This window comes from Sebastes umbrosus, chromosome 17 (genome assembly GCF_015220745.1).
Source record: "Sebastes umbrosus isolate fSebUmb1 chromosome 17, fSebUmb1.pri, whole genome shotgun sequence".
Classification (NCBI taxonomy): Eukaryota; Metazoa; Chordata; class Actinopteri; order Perciformes; family Sebastidae; genus Sebastes; species Sebastes umbrosus.
The window spans coordinates 22,641,552-22,664,037 of record NC_051285.1 but is presented as its reverse complement, the minus strand read 5'-3'; the positions used below and the strand labels follow the sequence as shown (position 1 = coordinate 22,664,037).

Below are 22,486 nucleotides of genomic sequence, written 5' to 3'. Positions count from 1 at the left end.
TGTATAAAGAGTTAATTAACTGTAACATTTATAGCATAATAGATAATTAAACATAAAAGTGAGTTAATAATTGAAATTCAAACTATGTTTTTTTGCTCAAAACATTGCTGGGTTTATATATTAAGCATTTTGCACTCTTATTTTGGAAAGACATTTACTTGTACCTACTTGATTTACCATTTAAACTTTTAACTGGGACATTATTGTCATTATGACAGCATATTATTAAATGACTTATTTGCTGGCTGGCGCGCACCCACACTAATTACACCAGAGCACAACCTGCAGAGATGAAACAGGAAGTCTCGTGGACCATCTGGGGAGCGTTTTAGACACGGCCCTTGCAGCCATGTACTGATTTGTACCTGCTGTCACTGTTTTTCAGAGTTTGTGCCAGGACTAGAAAAAAATGTTTCACAAGGATTAAAGCTGGTCCTCAAATTAAAAGCAACGTTGCCAAGTCCCTGCTGAATTAAAATGTGGGTTTTAAACTGTATATGTGTTGCCTGAAACCAACCTGCTCAGCAGACAATACATGAAAAACAAACTGGCTTTAAAACAAACCTAAAAACCAGGGACCATAGATGCTATTCAAACAGCAGCCACAGGAGAGATCATTATTATTCTATGTGCTCTCATTTAATTCAGAAACTGAGATACAGGGGTATATATTGTATATGATATAGTATATTATATACTATTTATATAGTATATAAACCATTGCAACATGGTTTATAACACAGTATAAAATAGTTGTATGCAGAAGATATTTTTACTTGGTTATTAATGTATTTGTGAACAACACAATAACACCTTCTATGAAGCATCCACAACTGATGTATTAACAGGAAATCTGTCCTTAATAAAACATATTCATAACCATCTGTAATGACGTGTCTGAAGTAGTTTAATTAATGTATCAATAACCCATTTTAAGAGCACCAGAAAACGCTACTATAAGTGGACCTTGAGTTTAGATTTCCTTTCTGTCAAACTGTTTATATGCGTTTACACTTACTGGCATTATATATGATTACAGATACGTTGTATTGTGTTATTAAGCATTCGTTAAATATTTTTACACACTGTTTTTTTACATCAGAGGAGTTATAGTTGTTGAGAAATACATTCATAAACACTTCAAATAGAATACTTTATATCTGCTTAGCTACATTATAGTGTATTAAAAGCATTTAGTAACTGTTTATATACTGACTATAAATGAAGTGTAACCTGATAAATTGATAATTTTTGACTATGTTATTGACTATGTTACTGAATCAAAAATATGGGATTTGCTCATTTTAACAATACAGTCTTAGTCTACTGCTTTGTTGTACCGAGTGCACACATGTTAAAGCCAAGACTGCTCCATGTGAAAAAGCTGTGTCAAACCCAGGGTACTTCGAGCCACGGTATTTCTGTTTCCTGTGTTCGTTCCGTCGTTCTGCCTCCTGTTCACATGTTTTATCAGCAGACATTTGACATATCATAACAGGAAAAAAACAGGTGTAATTAATAACATTATTATTGGCTGCACAACTGAATGGAACACAGCCATTAATAATGTTATTAATTACAGCAGTGCAGTTTCAGGCCTTGGTTTTGTGTATGCTTACTTACTGGGACACATTTAGGACACAACAGAGCCATCTTTTATGTTATTACTTACACTGCTGTGTTTCCTCCTATGACAAGAAAATAATTGTGTGAAAAAGACCTAATGATGTAGGACACCTTCTACAGTTTACGTTACAGATATTATAAACAGGATTTATATATTTTTTGAGTATGTTTTAAGTACAATTTGAAATTAATGTCATTTCTGTTTAACTAACGTGGGATGTCAATATATATTACTATAGAAGTAAATCTCTTACAGCTGGAGATACATTTTGAGCTCTTTGGTTATGAACACATGGTTCATAACTAAAAGAGCTCAAAAAATGTTGTATGTGCAACTTACAGTCGTTGGAACTTGATTTGAAATCCATGATTTTCTGCCTCAACATCAACCTGCAACTGTTTTGTAAAAGGTCACTTTTTCAAAGCATCCCTTTTTGCGACCTGGTAATCGGTTGATCTGGTCAAAACACCAAGACATAGTCATTAAGATAAAAGCTGCCAAACTTCATTTGGCACTTTGTTGCAGCTTGTTTACTGACACACTGACATTTCACCATTATTAAAATGAATTACACATTTTATCTCTGAAAATTAATTGAGATTTCCTCCAGAAAGGTGAGTTGAGGTTCACTTGATTCATGTAAGTTTTATACTTGATTACCTTCCTAAAACTTTCTGTCATTTATTAGTCTACTGTCTGTTTTATTATAATTTGGACACTCACCTTTAAAGAAGCTGGGGGTTCACATATCTCCTGGCTGGTTCATCCATCAGCAGACTTGTTGTCACTGTGGTCTTCGCAGATCAGTGATGCAGTCAAACCTGCCAGCATCATCCAGCAGATGGAGTCCTTAAACTGCAGCCGCAGTTTATAAATCCAAATATACTGCTGCTCACTCTGCCATCATGAAGTTCCTCTGCAGTCCCTGGAAGGGTAATCAAGATTCAAATCAGTCACTTCAACACAATAAAAAAGCAAAATGTTGAAATCAAACAAAGAGTATGGACACAGTGTGTGTGTGTGTGTGTGTGTGTGTGTGTGTGTGTGTGTGTGTGTGTGTGCGTGTGTGCGTGCGTGTGTGTGTGTGCGTGTGTGTGTGTGTGTGTGTGTGTGTGTGTGTGTGTGTGTGTGTGTGCAGCTCTTTGCTCTCTGATGTTTTGCACCATGCTGGAAAATCATCACCATCTTACATTGTCATGCATTCATAACAATTTCATTTCCACTCCCAACATGCACAAATAAATTAGTTTTTTATGTTTTAGTGAAATTCACAGGATCAAACTTTAAAAAGCAATTACTGGATAGTAGGCTACTAATAAGATAACGATAATACAATAATACTTTATTGTCAGACAGGTCTGAAATTTGTTTTTGCATCACAGCAGCTCCATTTGCAACATCACAAAAAGGACAAAGACAAGAAACAAGGATACATACATTTAAACATTACAATCACAGAAGAAGATATTCCTGGCCCTTCAACGTAAATTTGATCTGGGATTAGGCTCCATATTTAGTTTTAGGATTAACTGGTGTACAAAAGAGTTCTTCAGTCTAACCTTATTAAATCGTGGAACCCTGTATCTCCGATTTGATGGTAACAATTCATATTCACTGTTCAAAACATGGTTGGGGTCAGAGACGATGGTGTTAGCCAGCCTTAATATGTTATTATGATAGGCTGATTCATAGAATTTCACAAGGGGTTGACCTACAATCTTTGAGCAGATTTTCATTTGGTGGAGCAGTTTTGACTTTAAAGTAGTGGACAAACTCTTGTACCATGTAGTATAACAATACTGTATAACACACTCATAATAACAGAAGTAAAAAACAAAAGAAGAATTTGTAAGAACTGATAGGCCTAAACTATGTTGAGATCAACTATATCCAGCTAAAAAAGAGAAATGAAAAGAAAGAATGAAAGAAAGAAAGAAAGAATAATAAAAGGACTAGTCCTTTTATTATTCTTTCTTTCAAATGTAAACTAGATATAGCTATATCTAGTTTACATTTGTTTACCAAACACCTCGTCATGATTTTATTAAACTATTCTTGTTATTCGACTACAAAATGTTAAATTTCCCAAAAATAAAAAAGAAATGTTGCTTATAGTGTGTCAAATGTTCTCAATAACCACACAAAAAGCCACAACTGTACAAAGTGGTATTTGCGACGGCAAGTAGGAAGGACAAATAACCAAGAACGCGAAACTGCCTCCTCGCTACCAGAGATAATACAACGACAAGAGAGGTCACCGCCGAAAAAGACAAGCGGGGTGACATAACCGTATCGCCATTAAGGCCGAGGAAACACTAGCCTAGCAAAGATGGCGTCGGGCAGTTATCGAGAGCAGCCTGTCTGAATCTCCACGATAGAAGATGTATGACGTTTACTGCGATGTAGTTTTTTTGTGCAACATCTTTATTTACACACATACAGAGGATTGTTATTCATTCAAATAGCGTTACGACCTATAAAGAGCTGTTGTGTTGCGTCGTGCTTAATGAAGCTCTTTCCTCCACAGGGTCTTTGGTCAGAGAGCGTCATAAGAGCTACTGACAAAAATATACATCCTTTTCTTTCAAAGACATTTTCAATTATATCTCTATTATTATAGTATACATCAGACACTCCTGTCATCTGTATCAAATACAACCACATTTTACAGTAAATACCAGCAGAAATTTCTAATTTTTTTTAAAACTGTGATGCAAAACCACTAAACCAGACTGCAGCAGTCCCCATAGCAACAGAGGAGGAGAGGGAGGGCATCACTAAAGGCACTAGACATGTGATGAGTCAGGCCTCTTGAGTTCACATCCCAAGCTGTAGAATATCTTTTAGCACTTAAAACCCCAAAACCACATAGACCATCCTGTTCTCTCACAGAGATTGAAACCTGAGAGATTTCACTTGGCCACAATTTCCTACAGGCACTGATATGGTACAATCCACCCTCATAAGAAAACATTTTACCAGTGGCAACCCCCTCCCTCCGTCTGGCAGCTACCACTCCCATGCAGAGGGGGGGATCCTCTCCATCCACCACAAATCTAGTGCTCATTGTGGCAGAATTTGCAGTGCACTGGACTGTACAGAGCAGGGTAGCATCCAGGCTGTTGTCTGTGAGGGGTGGGGTCCGGCTACACTGATACCACCAAATCTAAGCTTTACAGAGGGTCACAGAAAGGCAGAAAAAAGAGAGAAGAGGGGGGAAGATTGCACCTGAGGAGGACTTTAATACGGGTAAGGAGAAAGGGGGGAGGATGGAGATAGACAATGGAGAAAGGTCCAGAATGGTTCAAATGGATTCGGCTCCTTTTGCTGCTTTGCTTTTTCTCCCCCCTTGTTGACAATCCATCCTGCTTGATTTCTTTTCCATCTGTGACACATTTCTTTCAGTTATATGCATTTTGATTCATCATTTCATAAATGTCTGTAAGGCTGCAGTGCTTATTTCATTCTACATTTGATAGCTCTGTGGTTATTCTTGCTCGTATAGTGGGAGAATCTGTGGGCCATGGTGTATAAATGTGGCCCAGTTTACATGTTTCTTTTGCATTTGATAGAATATACTGTTTTGTTCCCATATAAGACTACATAATGTATCAGCTGTGTCAATTTCATGACACAATGTTGACTGATATTTCATTATTTGACTGGTTTCATGCTTGTTTTGCTGCCAAAATATATAATAAGCAATACATACTATGATTGTTGAGCATAGCTTTTATCATATATGACATAATAGTGCTGCATAATATAGTATTTGTCTTAAAACTATTAGTTCACACATACTGTATATGGTAGTTCAATTGTTCAACCACCTAGAGTCATGTATTGAAAAGCTAACTTTGCAATCAAAGGTGTGTAAATAGGAAATAAATCATAACGTATTGCTACCTATAAACATTATTTATGCATTTTTATTTTAAAGTGAAGAATTGTATTTCTAGGACTTATGAGTCAATCACTTTTGGAGAAGCAGGGTTATATGGAAAATATTTCAATAAATTAAATTAAAAAAATATCCAATTATATTTACAGAATGCATTCTCATCCAATTCAAATCCATAAATGTTGCTGTGTTTGTCGCCAGAATGAAAGTTGACACCCCGGTGAACAGCAGCATGAGCGTCGGCCAAGCCAGGAAGTTGGTGGAGCAACTGAAGATAGAAGCTAGTTTCTGCAGGATAAAGGTAAGACAAGCTGGACGCCTCAAATTCAGACAGGATTCGTAACAGTGTAATGTGCTAAAACTCATGATACAAAGGGGGAAATAGAAGCAATTGATGAGTATAAACAATACAGTGGATTAATAAATAACTTGAGTTTCTGAAAAGCTAAAAAAAAAGTCCAGATAATATACTGCCCAACACTGTTATCTTATGTGTTCTTATGTTGCAGTAAGTCAAGTTTATGTCTACACAAATCATAAGTTATAATAATACTACCATGATTAATAGTGCTGCATAAACTACACCTGCCCTCAGATTTTAAAAAAAGTTTGATTTTGCTCTTCTGTACACATAAAGCCTCACATCAAAGTTGAAAGGACAGCACTGAAGAGTTTTGACATCCACATTGGTTTGCAGTTTGGTTAAATCACCGGTGACCCTCTCAAATGCACTTTGAGTCGATGCTTTCCATTCGGAGAGTTTCCAAATGGTATTGGCTTCAGTCGTGCTCCTAATGGCATCGAAAAACACCTTGTAGAGGCACCTTGCAGTGTAGAAATGAAGTAGGGGACAAACTTTACACTAATAATGTCGTGTTTTAGAGACCGTTGTCAGCTGCTGTCACCTCTGGCAGAGTATAACTTTATGGCGAGATTGGGCTGAGGGAAAAAGACAGGAGAAAAAGTTTGAACCAGCAGTGTTCAGAACGATGAAGTTTCTTTTTGCAGTGAGGTAGAGGTGCGTCCCTCCATTTACTCCAAGAGTTTGCAAGAACCAATACATTATAGCAATCTAATGTGAACCTGTAAATCATATTAGATAGAAATCCATAAAGCAAAATAGGAGGTATTCACACATTTCTATTTTCAAAAACTTTAAAAAATGTTAAGAAAACACAAATATTTATGTCCTGATTCCCATGCTTTACACTCAGACTCTACTGTTATTGATTCTGTATTATTTCATAGTCTATTTGTGTGCCCATGCTCTATTACTCCTGTGTTCACCGCTGTACTGTGATACCTTTTGTAACTGCATCCTGTTAGTATTATTTATAGTAGCATACACATTTGCATTTTCTGTGTCCAGACACATTCAAATTTCTTGGTAGAGAAACATTTGATACAATTCAATTTAGGTTTTGACTCATGTGTATCGTTGAGTCTTCATTCGCCAAATTTGAGCCATGTCGCTGAAAGACTAAAATGTAACCAAAGTAAAATGAAAGTATATGAAATATTGTTACGACTACACACTTTATACAATGACAACGATGGACTACGGCTGCATGATTTTGACAAAATATCTAATTGCAATTATTTTGACTGATATTGCAATTGCGATATGATTTGCGATATTTGAGGGTATGATCATTTTTTACATAATTATTCTCATTTTCATTGAAAAACATTAAAATGATTATGGTGTGATTTTTGCAGGGATCTGTACCTAACAAAAGATGTACAATGCACAATATTTTTGACACACATTTCACCTTTAACACATATTGCAATTTCCTCCTCATCCTGCGATTTGAAAATTGCTGTAGGCTATATCGCGATTTCAATAAAATTTCAATTAATTGTGCAGCTCTAGCATGGACCCGAGACAGAAACAACAGCAGGGAAATATATATATATTCTGAAGTTTCAAATGAAAACCGTGAGATTATACCCATCATTACTAGAGCTGCTAGACAATACACAAATGATCTTCATGAGGGTCATACAGACAGACATATTTATAAACTGATAAACTGAAGCTAAATCTGCATGACCCTTAGCGTTTACATTCTGCAGTTAAATAAACAGCTTTACCTGCATCCCATCCTACAACGAAAAAGAGGACAAAACAGAAGGACAAAAAAAACATATTGTACATACATACTGTATTAAACCTGCAGTAGGCAGAATATTTTTTGGCATCATTGGGCAAAAATTCCATAATAACCTTTCAGCATATTGTAATTCAAGTGTTCTGAGACAAAACTAGATTTCTGCACCTCCGTTTTCAGGCTTTAAAAAATCTCTTTGACCAATCACAGGTCATTTCAGAGAGTGTTCCTATTGGCTGTTCATTTAACAGAGGCAGGCAATTACTCTCAAACTCAGATCAAACGGTCAAACTAGGCAGCGCTGATCAAATATGAATCAATATTCCGTTACTGTAATGCCTATTTCTCACCTCAAATGTTTAGCTGTAAAATGAGAAAATGTGCTCCGGCTGGTGAGCGGTGCTTGGTATTTCCTCAACTGATGTCAACATGGCAGCCGGGTCACAAACTTTCTCATCGTACAGCTAAACAGTACGCTACAAGATGTTTCTGAAAACATTTGAGGAGAGAAATAGGCATTACAGTAACAGAATATTGATTCATATTTGATCAGCGCTGCCTAGTTTGACCATTTGATCAGAGTTAGCGAGTGATTGACAGCTGCTCAGAGACGGCAAGGCTCCAGCTCGGCTCTGATTGGTTGTTTTCCTCCGGTCTGTGAAATCTTGCAGATGCCATTATAGGAGCACCGGAGGACACAGAGGCACATGATTTTTTTTCGGATTACCTGTCTCATGCACTAATCTAAGGATATAGTGACTGTTTTATAAAAATAACTTATTTTTTTAATCATATTTGCTTCAATTACCCACTGCAGTTTTAACAAAAAATGACAAGACAGCTAAAGAGATTCTACGAAGACAACCAAGATGAGGGTTAACAACATGTAAAAATATCGTAAAAATAGAGAACATTTGTTTCTTCTTAAGTAATTCCAATTCCAAAGAAATTTCAAATAGGTTACTTGCTAATTATCACCTAATTACCATGAAATTCGCGGACCTGTAAAATGAAGTGTTATCTGGCCTCTAAATCCAGAAACGGATAGATACATGAAATCACAGGATGAACTTTGACTTTATTTGTGTAATGAACTAACGATTGAAAACTGTATAATCTGATGTAATCATGTTCATGAGCCTCCCTAAATGTGATTACCCTCGTCTCCAGGTATCAAAGGCAGCCGCCGACCTGATGGCGTACTGCGACGCACACTCCTGCGACGACCCGCTGATCACCCCCGTGCCCACCTCAGAGAACCCGTACAGGGAGAAGAAATTCTTCTGCGCTCTGCTTTGAGGCCAATCAGGGATTGTTGTGATTGACGGTACAACTGTACAGTATGTACATGTATGTACAGTGTGTACATGTACTTCTGATCCGAATAAGACATCAATGTACTATAGTAACCTTGCATAAAAAGCTGCCGATGTACAGTACACAATCAACTACAAAATATCTTGAACTAAATTCAGTCGCAATGTCGAGAGGGGGAGAACAAAAAAATAACAATACCCAAACGTGCAATCAATACAGAGTCATTATGAAAAACAAAACTAAGAAAAGAAATATAAGAAACAGCTTTCATCTGGTTGAAAACACATTTCATGCTCATTTATATTACAGGTAACTGCCAAAAAGGAAACAGCATCAGTGCATCAAGTGTCTTAATAGGCTCCACCAGTCACAGGAACACACTCATATGGATTTAGGGCTGGGCGATAATTTAATATGATCATTTATCATCTTTCAATGCAATTGTATTGTGATGAAATCATATATCAAGATATCGTGATACACAATTATGTCGTCTAAATTGATAATTACGAGCACATACAAACTCAAATTTCTCAGAAAATCGGATGTGAACTATTTTGAGGGCATTTAAAGACTGCGGTTTTGTTTTTACATCACACTTTACATTACATTTCAATGTGATTAACAAATGTGTATATATGGAAATATTTAACCGTTATGTTCATTTTGCACTAAAGATCTTAATCAAATGAGAAAACACTCTGTACTTTTCATTTGTCAAGTACTTAATTCACACAGGAGTATACAAAAATATACTTTAAAGTGTAATTTTAGACTATTTATTTATTGAACTACGAGAAAACATGCTATATCGTGATATAGTTATCGAGATATAAAATTACCTGTATCATGATAAGAAGATTTTTGGCCATATCGCCCAGCCCTATATGGATTCTGCAGCATGACACATTTAACTGGGAGGCTAAATTCCCACATTAAATCTTTGGATTGTGGTGGTGCTACATGTCTCAGATGCTGCTCTGATAGGTCAGTTCTCTCCATAGAAATTATCCGTACATTTGAGATCTGGCATCTGAGAAAAAAGATAAGCCTATGTTAGGTTATTAAGTATGACATTTCCCATATGGTGACTGCTTGTAGATGGAGGTAATAATAACAGCCTTCTTCAGATTAGACATGCTTTACTTGCAGGTAGAGCTCTTCATTCCGTCTCCCATCAACATTTAGATTGTCCTTTTAGTAGAGCTACATGCCATCTATTGTCAATATATTTTGTATTTACTCGTTGACTTTCCTCTGTTTTGGCAGTTACTTGTACTTCCCGAGGACAACAGCTGTTTATGAGTGGAGAGTAATCATTTAGTTTCAAGGTTTTATTAAGACGTTTGCTCATTTCTATACTGTTGCTGTGGTGTGGATGTGGAAGTGTGTGTGTGTGTGTGTTTGCATAGGTGCTACTGTGAAACAATTCTAAGCATCTGATCACTGTCAAATCAAGATTTTATAGTTCAATAGCACATAGACCCAAAAAAAAAACATTCCAGGGGTTATGGACATTTAATATACTATAATCTAAGCCATTAAAGCAAATTATGAGTCTGTCACATGAACAATTTTATATTTCTTTGAGGCAAAAATAATAAATAAATACAGCAGTTATATTGTACTTTTAAAGAAAGGTGTACATTGTCATTTTAACCAATCAGATCTGAGAGGTTCTCCAGAGCAGAGGGGTCCTTTAGCCAAAAACGTCGCTACTCATTCATGTGAATGACTTGAGAATTCCTATTTTAATTAAAGGTGTCACTTTCTCTGTGGTTATTTCTCCATCTACAGTACAGGCAATGTTTTAGTTCTGTTGAATCATATCCACAAACTGCTCCTCCCTCAGACATGGTGCCATCTCATGAGCTTTTGGGAACCCCTGCTCTGGACCATTTAAAAAAAACAAACCAATGTATTTTCAATATCTTGCAAAAACATTTGGAGCTTTGGCGAAAAAGTGTAACCATCAAGTATTGAAATAAAAACCTCCTGTTATCAAAGTTTTCTCTCATTTGTGATTTTATTTGATAAAAATTGAATCTTTTATGAACATGTACATGTGTGTCCAAATGTGATACTTTGCCTTTTTTATTTATATTTTTAATAATAAGGGCAGTATAAAAACCGAAGAGTTTTCACAGTCAAATACAAAACACAATCTGCCAGTGTTTAACAAAAAAGCTGCTACACAACGGTTACATCTCCAAACAGCTGGTGGTGGTGTGTGTGCGTGTGGAAGATTAAGTGACACAGCCTGGACATGCACTACCGCAGGTGTTGTGGATAATGTTTACACTAGCATGCATTAAGGCATTTCATGTTTAGAAACACAGTCAAAGATAATATCAAGCTCAGTTATGAAGGCCTGGCCTACATCAGGCTTGTTGGTGTTACAAAATACATACTACATATACTTCATTAAAAGCCACTGGGAACTGAGACCCAGTGATTTGAGACGAGCGATAGACGGGACAGGTTTTTGCCTCACTCTTGTTGGGGGTTTTGATATGAAAAAAGAGAAATGAGGTCAACTTCTACTGAAGCTTTAAATACATTCTATCATACGAGTACAGCATATCAACTACTTTAGCCTCTTAACTGTTAACGGACAAACAGGTTGTAGATTGATTTACTGTATCATGGTAATTGGTTTTGATTTAAATGGTTGTCATATGACTGTAACAGTGTTTAATCAAAACCGTACATCCTGGTAGCCGTCTAAGCACAACTCCACACAAGTTGCATCAATCTGAATGTGTTATACTTGTTGCAACTCCTTGAACCCCAGCACTTCAGGCAGGTACAAAATGCTTTGTTCACTGCTGACAAACTTAGCAGTATCGCCAAACTTATCTAGTAAATACATACTTGCAGGTTAATTCATTAATGTAAAGGCTGCAGCCCACTCATCAGCAATAGACCGACAAGTTTTTTGACAGTGTTTGAATTTGTTGCATCTTTATTTTTTATAATTTTCAGGTTCAAATGAGCTTTGAGCAGACCAGATGTGGGGGGTCTGGCCATGTTGCCTCTTATTTGCAAGATCAAATGTTAAAAGTATCTATATTAAAACATGTTACTTCTCTGATAAGACCAGTGTCCCTTTAGTTTTGAGGCTTAGTTTTTGTGGGTCACATAAATCAGTCAAAACACGTCAAACAGACATTCCACCTCTTCTAGAAACCCTTTAAAACATTGTTGGTGGACCAACAGTACATGATACTAAACTGATTAAAAAAAAATACAGCTTACATCAACTTTCCAATGGTTTGGAAAAAAACAGGCAAACGGGCCAAGAGTTGAAGGTGAGTACAACTATTAGTCTGGATTGTAGTGAACTGGTAAATCATCACAGAAAGAAAAATGTGTGCTGAACTGAAACACGTTTCAAATTTGTGTGAAGGTAAAGGGTTTAAACACAGAACAAACCAGCCATGTTTGGCTTAAAAATGTAAATTCCCAGTATATGACCAACAATGAAAGAACCACACATTTAAAATTCAACCTTTAACAGAAAGAAACATGCAATATTTCAAAGACCTTGGACAAATTTAATAGTATGAACATGAGCAGACTTTTCCCAAAAAAGGAAACTAGACAGCTTCAGCCTAAGGCGACCTCTATAGACTGCATTATATTTGGGTGTCCTTGTGTCACAGCCCTGCTAATATGCATGCTAGCTCAGTGAAATGACTTAGACCTAAATGGACAGAAATCATCATTATTGTTATTAGTTACACCAGTGCTTTTACTACTACAAGTTAAAATTTCTGCGATAAAAAGGGCTACTGACAGTGAGCAGACGTTACAGGCAGATAGAATTGTCCAATTTTTAAAAGAAAGAGTTGGCGAGTATTAGTCTAGATCTTGACCATGAGGAAGGACATGTGTGAATTCTGTTTTGGGAAGGGGTCAAAGGATTTCAGAAATACACTTTAAAACAGCTTTAAGTATAATTTAAAAGTAAATTGACTTCAATAACCTCATTAGTGTGAAAAGTGTCAGTCCATATATATGGTGCAGCTGCATTGAATCAAGATCACAGAAGAGGTAATGTAATGTTTGGACTTCAGAAGTAGAAAACGACGACCGAATGCTTTATAAGAAGGCATCGCACCATTCTTTAAGGCAGCCGTAGCAGTCACCTTGTTGTTTGACATTTGCCCCGCAAGTGTCCTTCAGCCAGTCCCGGAAGAGCTCCTCGTCCTTCTTCAGCACTAGAAACTGCCCGAGGACGACATACGCCTGCGGAGGGAGAGACGAGCACACAACAGAAAATCGAATCAAGACAGGAAATGTTGAATGATTTACCACATTAATAGCCCTGTTGCCAAGTAGCCAAAGTATATCTTTCCAGTCCTATAGTGATGATTGGATGAATATGTGATTGGTATGTAGTAGCAAAGGGACAGCTTGACACACCTTACAGTACAAAGAGAACAGATCTTAAGCAAGACTTTTCACATACAGAAAAAGTTAACGCCTAAATGATACCCAGACAGATCTGTGGCAGCCTACTGGATAACAGGAAAAAGAATATAACAAAAAATTAGGAGGGCACTTATTTTTACCCCACATTACAGAATTTAGTGCAAGCTTTATCATTTGCTGTGTTAGCTGTAAAATGAAGCCATTTTACTTTACACTAGAACACAATGATGAATAGCCTGTTGACCAAGTTCTACTTGATTTGAACCTGGCGAAGGTGTTAACACAACAGTTGCAGCAATTACCGTATACTGGTTTATACTGCTTTTACACAATGAATTTTACGTCATTTGAAATTTACAACATGACCTGGAAATTGTATGTTACTTTGATAGAGAAGGGCTACTATGGCAGATGGGAAAATAATTACTTTGTTAAGATAATAATCTTCTGTATTCTTCATTTTTATCCATTGTTTTGTTAAATTGATTTCAAGACACAAATGCAAATGAGAATACCACCAAAGTACCCTCAATAGGCAGTTCATTTTAGATGTGTGGTATGTACCAAATAGGTTTACATTGCATAAAAAGGCAAAAAAATCAAATCTCCATTACCTTGTCAAAACCTTTGTCCTCCAGTCTTTTGCCGAGAACCTCTCCGATGCCTGCAAGAGCATTCACGGCCTTCTCGCCCATAGGCTCGGCCACAAAATCTTTATGTTTTTGGGATGTCGACGACATAGCTGCTTTGTAGGCGGTCAAAGATCACCAACAACTGGGCTGTAACACAAAGACAACAATATAAATTGAAATGTATAGAATGTTAAATTCATGCTACAGAGAGAATGCTTCCCCATAACTTATCTAATCATTTTTTTTCCCCGTTCACCATTTTTGTGCATTTTTTTCTGAATGAATGGGGAATTGACTACGGGGTTAAACTTCTGACTCTCTGCTTTCGGTTTAAAGTATTTTCATTGACATTAAATGAACAGTATAGTAATCGTAGTCATTTTGTATGCAGTAACCGCGTTTGATATTTGGTTTAAATAAGTCTACAACCCACAGAATCAGTTGACACTTGATGTCTTCCCCTGTGATTGCTGTTCTGAAGCAAGCTTCACCTTTACCACGGATGTCTTGTGTCACGATAAAACTGGGCAATGACAAAGGGAATATGCTTTAGTTTTTGATGCAATCCCTTCTGGTGTTGTGCTTTTTAGAGACTCAGTATCTGAACTGACTTTACTACCACTGGAACATATTGTTACGACCGGTGGCCGGATCTGTTTCTTCTCTAAAAAGAATAATAACTGTGATATGTGTGCTTTTTTCCCCAAAAAGAAATAGTCTCTGTTCCAAATGCTGTTTCCTCCTGGATTAACCTTACATCAGACCTGGAATGGAAGACAATATGGTGCCTACCTTATAAATATCTGATTTTAAATAAGGTTAAGGAAGTGACTTTTAAAATGATTCATCGCTTTTATCCCTCCCAATATACTGATAAAGAATTTTCCCTCTCCTATGAAAATGTATTGTTTGGCTTATTTTCTTACCCTTCTACCAAAGCAAATATTATTAAATTGATCCTATTACTTGCAAAATCTCATATTCATAAGTCTTAATTTTCAGATCATCAACCATCTTTATTCATCTTTGAAAATGAACTCAAACAATACATGGCTTCAATCTTAAATTCTAAAAATAGAAAGCCTATCAAAACCATAAATATAAGTACCCTGTATAAAATATTTTATGAATTGATTTATGTTTCTGTCAATGCTCTGATCCCGTGGGCATTATCTGTTTTTGTATTTGTTCTGTGTAATGTAATTTCCATTTACTGCAATTTCATCAGTTTCATTTGAAAGTCAAACCCAGTGTGCCAATCACACACAATGAAAACTACATCACTATCCTACTACTTGACTGCACTGAATGCAAATGTTTGCTTAGTATTCAAACAGTCAGACACACCACACTGGATAAACAGGCACGCGTTTACACTCATTGCTAATAGCAACAAATGTATTGTTTGGCTTCTTTTCTTACCCTTTACCAAAGAAAATCAATATTATATTATTAATTTGATCCTATTACTTGCATGCAATGCATTTCTAAGTGGAGGGATGGGGTGTTCAAGTTAAAACATTGTGTCAAGTTTCCGTTTACTTTCATTTGAAAGTGAAACCCAGTGTACCAATCACACACAAGGAAGACTACATTTACTATCCTATTACTTGACTGCACTGAATGTTAATGTTTGACTAGTATTCAAACAGATCCGCGCCTAGACACAGCACACTGGAGAAACAGGCATGCGTTTACATTCATTGATAATAGCAACAATACGGTGCAGGGTACAGGGTCTAGGGTGCAGGGTACAGGGTCTAGGGTGCAGGGTACAGGGTCTAGGGTGCAGGGTACAGGGTCTAGGGTGCAGGATACAGGGTCTAGGGTACAGGATACAGGGTGCAGGGTCTAGGATACAGGGTGCAGGGTCTAGGGTGGAGGTGTACAGGGTCTAGGGTGCGGGGTGCAGGGTACAGGGTACAGGGTACAGGGTACAGGGTACAGGGTACAGGGTACAGGGTACAGAATACAGGGTGCAGGGTACATGGTGCAGGGTCCAGGTACACCCCCAGTGTTGAATTGCGCGCCCAATACATGTCAGTGCTAACAGCTTTAGCATGACGAGCTAACGTCCAACAGATGGAGACCATCGTTTATTCCCTTACAAGTCACCACTGCTTGTTACCAGGGTGTGTTAGCCTTCTTTTAAAACATGACGTGATCCTTAAACTATCCTCGCCGTAGCGTAGTGGCTGAAGCGACAGAGTAGTAGCTTAGCAACGCTAGCTCACAATTTAGGCGCCTTCAAAGTTGCTTCAACAGTAGCCTCAGATAATTACTCTTAACTTCACTGCGCTACTGTTTTTGTTTGCGGCATATTTTAGTTAATGAGAGCCACTCTGTATTATGTCTGAGTGTTATTAACTTACCTTGTATTGTCCTGTCCTGGCTGATGTTAGCGTGGTTCGCTGGAGAGCTGTAGAGCAGTGTGTGCTTTCTGTTTCTGTCAGCCACCGGCGACCACAATGCAATGCGCCCGCTTCTTGCGTCCTTACGTCACGGGGTGATGTGCTCGTTGGTTTTGTCGCCCTAATTGTTGACTTACAGGATAAACAGACCAGCCCCTTTACCTTTGAGCAGTCATTTGCACCAACTTCTCAACAAGCCAGCAACTTCTGATTTCTTATGATCAGCCAAGTAGACTACCATATCATGAATGTTCAATATCCATATCTGGTATCATGACATACCCCAATTTTGCATAAATGTGTGAAACTTAAAGGTCCATATTATGCTCATTTTCAGGTTCCTACTTATATTTTGTGTTTCTACTAGAACATGTTTACATGCTTTAATGTTCAAAAAAAACTTTATTCGCCTCATACTGTCAGCCTGAATATGCCTGTATTTACCGCCTGTCTTAAACGCTCCGTTTTAGCACATTTTGACGGAATTGCAACAGAATTGCGTTGCTAGGCAACAGCTTGGGTCCATGTGTATTTCCTGTCAGCTGATGACATTCACATACACTGCAACCAGGAATAAACTGGGACACATTTAGAATGTTTATGTTTAAAATTGTATCAAGGGTCTAAATATTGTACATTTGTGACATCACAAATGGGCAGAAATCCTGACAGCTTGTTTCAAATGCAGAGTTTCTGAATACGGGCTGTGTGTATTTCCCTGTGGATTGAGTGTTTTGATACTAACACAGTATTTATATTGGACTTAAGCCTGCTTTATAATAAAAAAAACATGAAAATCGCACTTTTTTATAATATGGGACCTTTAACACTTCTTTGGGGCATACTCTTAATATAGGCTACCTTTCCTAGCCACAGATCTATTAAGTATACTGTACATGTAAACTCAGTGACATCCAGATAAATACAATAGTATAAATTCTGTTTAAAAACACAACAAAAATAATGTCAAAGATTGGTTCATTTGCTTCTTAAGTTAAATACTGCGAATTTGCAAACGAGTCAACATGCATTTCAGTGTATGTGGTGTCAAACCTCAAAAGCCTTTATGTGGTGACAGTGATACATAAGTTTATATCAATAATTACAGCAATGTGCTTCGATCAATCTGATTCTACATGGGTGTGTAGGGTGGATTAAACTCATATTAAACTCATATAACAAATATTGTTCATATAGTATGTTCATACAATGTGGTTATCTGCCCCATGTCACTCAAAATTCAGATGGCCACATTATGACACTGGGCATTTTGTCCTCTTAAGATATGGTAAATGGACTTGGACTTATATAGCGCTTTTCTAGTCTTCCTACCACTCAAAGCGCTTTACACTACATGTCAGCATTCACCCATTCACACACTGATGACAGAGGCTGCTAAGGTGCCAACTTTGCCCATCAGGATCTAATCTAAATACTCATTCACTCATTCACACACCGATGGCTATGCCTTCGGGAGCAATTTGGGGTTAAGTGTCTTGCTCAAGGACACATCGACATGTGACCTGGAGCAGCCGGGGATCGAACCACCGCCCTTCCGATTGGTGGACAACCTGCTCTACCCCCTGAGCCACAGCCATTCCTTTATTAGTCCCACAGTAGGGAAATTTGCATCATTCATCATAAGATCACAGCTGTTGGACATTTTATTAACACACACTAAATAACTTGCACTATGAGTAATACAGGAAAACGATGATTATTGCTTTCAGGGTGAATTTTATTTACTAACAAGTATCAGTATACAGAGGATTATGTTAGTTCCTTTGGATTGCCGGTCATGTCAAAGTTGTGCGCATTATTTACGTTTAAGCTCGGTTTTCGACATGTGACTTTTGCATCCGTCTTTGGGAAAAGGAGGAAGGTTGAACAGGGTGCTACTGGGCTTTGTTCGTGCAGCTTTTATAGTAACTCAGTGTTTGCAGTTGGGTTTAATATGCTCTAAATAAGCCTACAGCTCAGACAGAACATTGGAAGCCAGGCTGCAGGTCAGCCCAGTGCCGTCCGGCTCCACATTGATCTTCTTCACAACTCCATCTTCCACCAACATAGCATATCTGAAACACAGGATGAAGCACACACTGATTTATAGCTATGGACTTCAAATGTACCAGTAAATGCCAGACAATGACTATGATGCAACTACTTTAAAAAATGATTGAATAAAAGATGGTTTATTTTATGGGTGTTAGTCTAGAAATACTGTTATAATGCACCTTGAAGAGAGTCCAATGGCAGAGGTTCAAAAACTCTCACATGCTTACATGTGTGTCTGCCTCTTAAAATCAATAAAAAAACCAACAAGAGCTTCCATGTCTGCAGCTGTATTCAAAATCACTCATTCACTCATCCCTATATAAACAGACATTCAATAGTTAACTCGATAGTAAGCAGTATTTTGAGATTTATGAAGCATGCTTAGGAATAACTGCAATTTTTTGCATCTATTAAATGCAACGTATTGCATAGTGGTATTGTTAGCAAAAACTAGTGTACATACCATGAACATTACTTTGTTTGTTCCATTTCGGAAATTTTTGAGGGGCCCTACATTTCCAAATTCAGACTCTCAAATAAATGGTGGATAGTTAATAGAGTGGTGCAGGGATGGTGTATTTTTGTAGGCTAACCAGGAAGTTAGCATCGCCCTGGTTCCCTCTGCAAAAAGCCAATGGGATTTTTTCCATTGGGTTTTGGATTATTGCATAAAATAAACTCTGTAGCAACAAACGTTTATGATACTTGCACGTTTTGTTCAGCAAGATAATCTCCACAAATGAACACCACTCTTATGATTTTCGAAGTGTGAATGCAGTCGGCAGAAGTAAAAAGCTAACGTTAGGCTATAAACGAACTACACCACGATTGCATGAGCATGAGTATACACAACAAGGCTGTAAAGGCGGACGAGTCGACGTGATGACGTTTCGTAGTCTCGTTCAGCCACTTGTTAGCAACCGCCTTTTTTAAGACACATAAAAGGCTTCAAAATTCACGAGTGGGATATTTATTGACCTTATTTTATATCGTAGAACAAAACATTAAAATCTCTTCAGCTTGTGTTAGCCACAGACCTTATTTAAGGCATCTAACTGAAAACCCATTAAAAAAACAAAAAACATTGACTCTAATCGATTACAATTCTTTTTTAAAAAAGCGATCAATCTGTTATTGTAAAACTGAAACAGGCAAAAGGATCATTACCTCTTGGATCGCTTGTTCCCGAGTGCCTGCACAATCCCATCACTGTCAAGTAGCAGGTCGACTGCCTAAGAGGCAGCAAGAAAAAGACAGATGATGAGTACACACACAGTCACATTAAATAGAACTGAAATCTACCAGACATTTAGTTTTACCTTTGTAAAAGCTCCAGTAGCATCCGCCAGCATTCGAATCTGCAGGAGAAAGTAGCAGTAAGCTCAGCATCCTTATCAAAATGTATAATAAATGATATCTGCTGTGTCATTAACCTCTCTATTCTTAACCAAGGCCACTAAGTACAGTACATTAAGTAAACTGACTTTACAAAACACAAGGAGAATGTCAGTGAGTTTACAGTACATTAAGAGTGTGACAGCTCATCATGCATCATCTACTGTAAGCATCTTATTCTCAGAGGGACCAAAAGGTTGTGTGCAGTTAGTTCGGATTTCTGAAACGCCTCCATCGTGCACCATAATAATGTTGAGCAGATTGCTGGGGTTGCCTACTGGTGCAGGCTGTCAAAGAAATTGCTCATCGCACATAAATTATCGTCCATACCTTGCCATCTGTTCCGTGCTCCTTTCCCCAGGCAGCCATCACAAATGCGTCATTGACAGCAATGCAAGCGACCTCCTGCACACCTTTGCTCTTCAAATCCGCAGCCTGCTCCACAAAACCTGGGAGGTGAGTCTGAAAGCAACAAGATATTTATACAGCGTCAGCTGATGCACTGATGATCGTGAACAAGACACAGCAAAAACAAGAGATTGAAAGTGTGGATTCAACCTTGGAACAACCAGGGGTAAAAGCTCCAGGTACAGCGAAGAGGACTCCCTTCTTCCCCTTGAAGAGCTGGTCCATGGACACCTTATTTCCTGGCTCCCCCTCCTGGACTTCCACTGCAGGGAGACGTTCACCAACCTGTTGGGGATTGAGGAGACAATTATACAAGAAAGTAGACCCACATTCTCAGATTACGATTGCGAATGATACCAATATTAGAAAAAATATGCACAAAACATATATGAAAAGATATATACATTTAAAATATATGAATTATAAGATAAACTTTTATTCCTACAGAGGTTATTAAAATAAACCAGTCTCCAATTAGACTACTCAGTAATGCTTAAATTAGAACCTGGTGGTTTAGCACAATGGTTCCCTACCTACGTATTTTTCCCTACTTGTATCTAAGAAAAGCTGAACACCCCCCCATATTTTCTGACATCATCACCTTAAAAAACAAAGTCCTCTCCAATTTGAGTGATTCAGTGTATTATATGAGTTAGTTATTTTTTAACAAGTCAACCTTCTTTAATGAATATAACCCATCAGTGCGTGTCTCTCTTTGTGTGCGTCAAGCGGGAAAGCAAACAGTGAAAATATTGTTGTTGTTTTTGAAAGACTAAACGCCAACAAATATGGTGAAGCATTTATGTCGTTAGATAAAAAAACATGTTGTGAATTTTTGAAATGATTACATCTATCTTTTTTTTTCAATAAATTTTGACTTTTGGACTTTACAACGCTCTGGAGTTATTGGAAATGTTTGGATCACACCAGTTAGAAACAATCCGATGCAGACACCACTAGAATCTAATTCTACAAATAGTATAATACTAATAATATTAGTGTAGCCTGATCTTTTTTCTGCATTTGAGCAGAAATACCAGGTTTAAACAGAATATGGTCTATACTAAGTAGAAAAAAAATCTTTTAAAATTGTTTTTCAAACACACTTTTGTATGAATTATCCAATAAGATGATGATTTTCTGATCTGAACAGAATAGAACTTTGAATTGTAATAGGCGCACACTTGCACGGTGGCCCCTGGAGGGAGACAAATCACCACATACAGATGCATGTGTTCTGTTAAAATGGCCGAATGCCTTACCTAAATTTAATACTAATATTGACGGACTAATACGCAACACTTTATCACACTGAGAGCCCTTTTCAATAAGCTCTCATAAATATACATTACACTTTAACATTGCCCTGGAAGATATTTAAATAAAACTAATACACATTTGTGCAATATTTGCAGCTGTGTAGTTCAGGCACGCTCAGACAACCTAGCTTTAAATGTACTTGTAACTTGGAGAATAAGTACATGCCAATATATACATTTACTGACGCTTTATTAAACAAAGAAACTAAGACAGAACAACGTAAATTTAATGTTATAACTACACAGGTCTTTAAAAAGTAACGTTATCAGTTTCTGAGTCGGTAACTTTGTGTATAAAAAGGCATAATGTGGAGCAGCCACATGACAGCTGTTAATCATTGACAGTTTGCATTATGCTACGTTCAAATCACCAACAGGTGCTCGGAAACGGCAGGTAACGTTCTGAGGAGATTGTAACAATGTAAAAAACATACAAGCACATTGCATTAGCTAATGACTGTCATGGCGACGGGGTTTCAGAGCACAGTGAGCTACAAAGATGAAGGCGACGCATGTAGTGGTGTAGTTTAGTGAATTCTCAGTGAAATAAAACCCTTACTCCTTTCCATCAGCCATATGGAGCACACACAGCTACCGTTAGCTAGATGAATGCATGCGAGTCTCACCTTAATCGGCATGTTGACAACGGGAGAAGTGTGCAGCAGTCTTACTCGCTGGATGACACGGGTGCTTTTGATGACAGAGCTAGTGATAGACAGCATTATGGCTCGCTATAGCACGGATGTCCTGCGGCAGGTCTGCAGGTTGTGGTGTCCCGTGCTGAGTGTCTGCTCTCAAACACACCTCAAGCTGTCCCTCTAAACTTATCTTCCCCACAGTCACTAGTGCTTTACGTTGAGTTTGGCTGCT

The 22,486-nt window shown here is 37.7% G+C and overlaps 3 protein-coding genes and 1 long non-coding RNA gene across 4 annotated transcripts; 2 read left to right on the top strand and 2 right to left on the bottom strand.

Moving 5' to 3' along the window:
* The first annotated feature begins 4,687 nt into the window (after positions 1–4,687).
* On the top strand, positions 4,688–10,524 carry gng3 (guanine nucleotide binding protein (G protein), gamma 3). The gene is made up of 3 exons (XM_037748482.1): positions 4,688–4,876; positions 5,730–5,829; positions 8,813–10,524. The coding sequence occupies exons 2-3, from the start codon at positions 5,731–5,733 to the stop codon at positions 8,939–8,941; spliced, it is 228 nt and encodes a 75-aa protein (XP_037604410.1). The 5' UTR covers positions 4,688–4,876; position 5,730; the 3' UTR covers positions 8,942–10,524.
* A 438-nt stretch (positions 10,525–10,962) lies between these two features.
* banf1 (BAF nuclear assembly factor 1) lies at positions 10,963–16,547 on the bottom strand. The gene is made up of 3 exons (XM_037748481.1): positions 16,401–16,547; positions 14,011–14,175; positions 10,963–13,210 (listed from the first exon to the last, which is right to left on the bottom strand). Exons 2-3 carry the CDS (start codon positions 14,134–14,136, stop codon positions 13,064–13,066), a joined length of 273 nt encoding a protein of 90 aa, XP_037604409.1. The 5' UTR covers positions 14,137–14,175; positions 16,401–16,547; the 3' UTR covers positions 10,963–13,063.
* Positions 16,548–17,383: 836 nt separating this feature from the next.
* Positions 17,384–18,483, top strand: LOC119476180. The gene is made up of 2 exons (XR_005203965.1): positions 17,384–17,727; positions 18,034–18,483. It is a non-coding gene; the product is annotated as an uncharacterized LOC119476180 (long non-coding RNA).
* prdx5 (peroxiredoxin 5) lies at positions 18,160–22,486 on the bottom strand. The gene is made up of 6 exons (XM_037749413.1): positions 22,243–22,486; positions 20,448–20,582; positions 20,220–20,351; positions 19,814–19,852; positions 19,662–19,726; positions 18,160–18,514 (listed from the first exon to the last, which is right to left on the bottom strand). The coding sequence occupies exons 1-6, from the start codon at positions 22,336–22,338 to the stop codon at positions 18,409–18,411; spliced, it is 573 nt and encodes a 190-aa protein (XP_037605341.1). The 5' UTR covers positions 22,339–22,486; the 3' UTR covers positions 18,160–18,408.

What these genes read in the sequence shown, in the direction of transcription:
- banf1 (XM_037748481.1), bottom strand. Translation starts at nt 14,136, where the DNA reads ATGTCGTCGACATCCCAAAAACATAAAGATTTTGTGGCCGAGCCTATG. An exon ending in AGGACAAAGGTTTTGACAAG is followed by an intron (nt 13,211 to 14,010) that starts GTAATGGAGATT and finishes CTCCCTCCGCAG; the next exon opens with GCGTATGTCGTCCTCGGGCA.
- prdx5 (XM_037749413.1), bottom strand. Translation starts at nt 22,338, where the DNA reads ATGCTGTCTATCACTAGCTCTGTCATCAAAAGCACCCGTGTCATCCAG. An exon ending in TTACCCCTGGTTGTTCCAAG is followed by an intron (nt 20,352 to 20,447) that starts GTTGAATCCACA and finishes TGTTGCTTTCAG; the next exon opens with ACTCACCTCCCAGGTTTTGT. An exon ending in CTACTGGAGCTTTTACAAAG is followed by an intron (nt 19,727 to 19,813) that starts GTAAAACTAAAT and finishes GCTGCCTCTTAG; the next exon opens with GCAGTCGACCTGCTACTTGA.
- gng3 (XM_037748482.1), top strand. Translation starts at nt 5,731, where the DNA reads ATGAAAGTTGACACCCCGGTGAACAGCAGCATGAGCGTCGGCCAAGCC. An exon ending in CTAGTTTCTGCAGGATAAAG is followed by an intron (nt 5,830 to 8,812) that starts GTAAGACAAGCT and finishes CCTCGTCTCCAG; the next exon opens with GTATCAAAGGCAGCCGCCGA.